The 1110-nt window shown below is 59.5% G+C and overlaps 1 protein-coding gene across 1 annotated transcript in view; it reads right to left on the minus strand.

Annotated features, from left to right (window-relative positions):
- The window catches only part of PFKFB1 (6-phosphofructo-2-kinase/fructose-2,6-biphosphatase 1), a 2859-nt gene extending 1924 nt beyond the window's left edge, over positions 1-935 (minus strand). The window contains exons 1-5 of the mRNA XM_010571513.1: positions 908-935; positions 588-713; positions 406-502; positions 239-305; positions 85-159 (exon numbers count right to left, since the gene is read on the minus strand). Of these exons, the coding sequence (XP_010569815.1) occupies positions 85-159; positions 239-305; positions 406-502; positions 588-713; positions 908-935 (393 nt within the window). The remainder of the gene's footprint in view (positions 1-84; positions 160-238; positions 306-405; positions 503-587; positions 714-907) is intronic.
- Positions 936-1110: the final 175 nt, after the last annotated feature.

The raw sequence follows: 1110 nt of genomic DNA on the forward strand, positions 1-1110 counted from the left end.
CCCCCCCCAATTCTATAAGCCCCCCAAAATACTTTGTGCTCACACACACCCCCCATCCCCTCCAAAAAATTATGCTGCCAGTACCTTGTAGTGATTTTCCTTGGCAAATTGCAGGATCAGGGCCCGGCGTTCCCGTGTCGTGTTGGTGGCATCGAACACCTGAGGGTTTGGGGGGGCAGTTTGGACCCCCTCCAAAAAAAGTGGGGGGGTAGTTTGTGCAAGGGGGGGTGTCTCCTACCGCCACTTGCCCCTCCTCGGAGCTCAGATAGTTGCGGACGTCCTTAAGGGCAGCCAATGCACATTGCCTGGGGAGGGAAATTTTGAGGGGGTGCCATCAGCTCTGCCTCCCCCCAAAGTGTACCCCAAAAATGCCCAAACCCCCCCAGACCCCCACCTTCCTCTAACCTGCGGATTTGCATAGCCTCCTCGTTATCTTGACGGAAAAACTCGTAGTTCTTGTAGCTCTGCACAGCTTTGCGCCGGTACTGCCCCACGTTAAACACTGTGGGGCGGGGGGGGGGGGGTGGGGGGGAACCCAAAACCCTCCCCCCCCCATAAACCGCCCCCTACACCCCAAAAATACTCACCCCGTGTCGGGGTGCCGATCCAATTGAGATAACGAGTGAGCTTATGGGAGATATAAGTCTTGCCGCGGGCTGGCAACCCCACCAGGACCACCATGGTGGGGCAGTTGGTAAATTGGGGTACCGAGGCTGTTGGGGGGGGGCTACATCAGTGTTTAGCCCCCCCCCCAAATTGACTCTTGCACCCCCAAACCCCTCCTGCACCCCAATCTGGGGCAGAACAGGTGCATTGTGGGGGGGGGGTATTTGCCCCCCTTAGGGCAGGTTTGTGTGTTTCCCCCCCAACACCAGTTCACCCCCACCCCCTCCCCACCTTGTTCTACCTGGGATTTTGGGTGATTTCTCCTCCATTTTGGCGGGGGTGGGCTGGGAAACGGGTGCTGCGGTTGCCCCCCAGGAAGGTCAGAGGTAATGTTATACCCTGGCCGGTCGCCACCTTAGGAGGGAGGATGGGACAAGGGGGGGGGCAGTGGGGGCCTCCCCAGGGTCCTGATCCTGTCCCCTGGAGGGGAGGGGGTGTCCCCAT

Source organism: Haliaeetus leucocephalus, unplaced genomic scaffold (genome assembly GCF_000737465.1).
Source record: "Haliaeetus leucocephalus isolate CR32 unplaced genomic scaffold, Haliaeetus_leucocephalus-4.0 Scaffold337, whole genome shotgun sequence".
NCBI lineage: Eukaryota > Metazoa > Chordata > Aves > Accipitriformes > Accipitridae > Haliaeetus > Haliaeetus leucocephalus.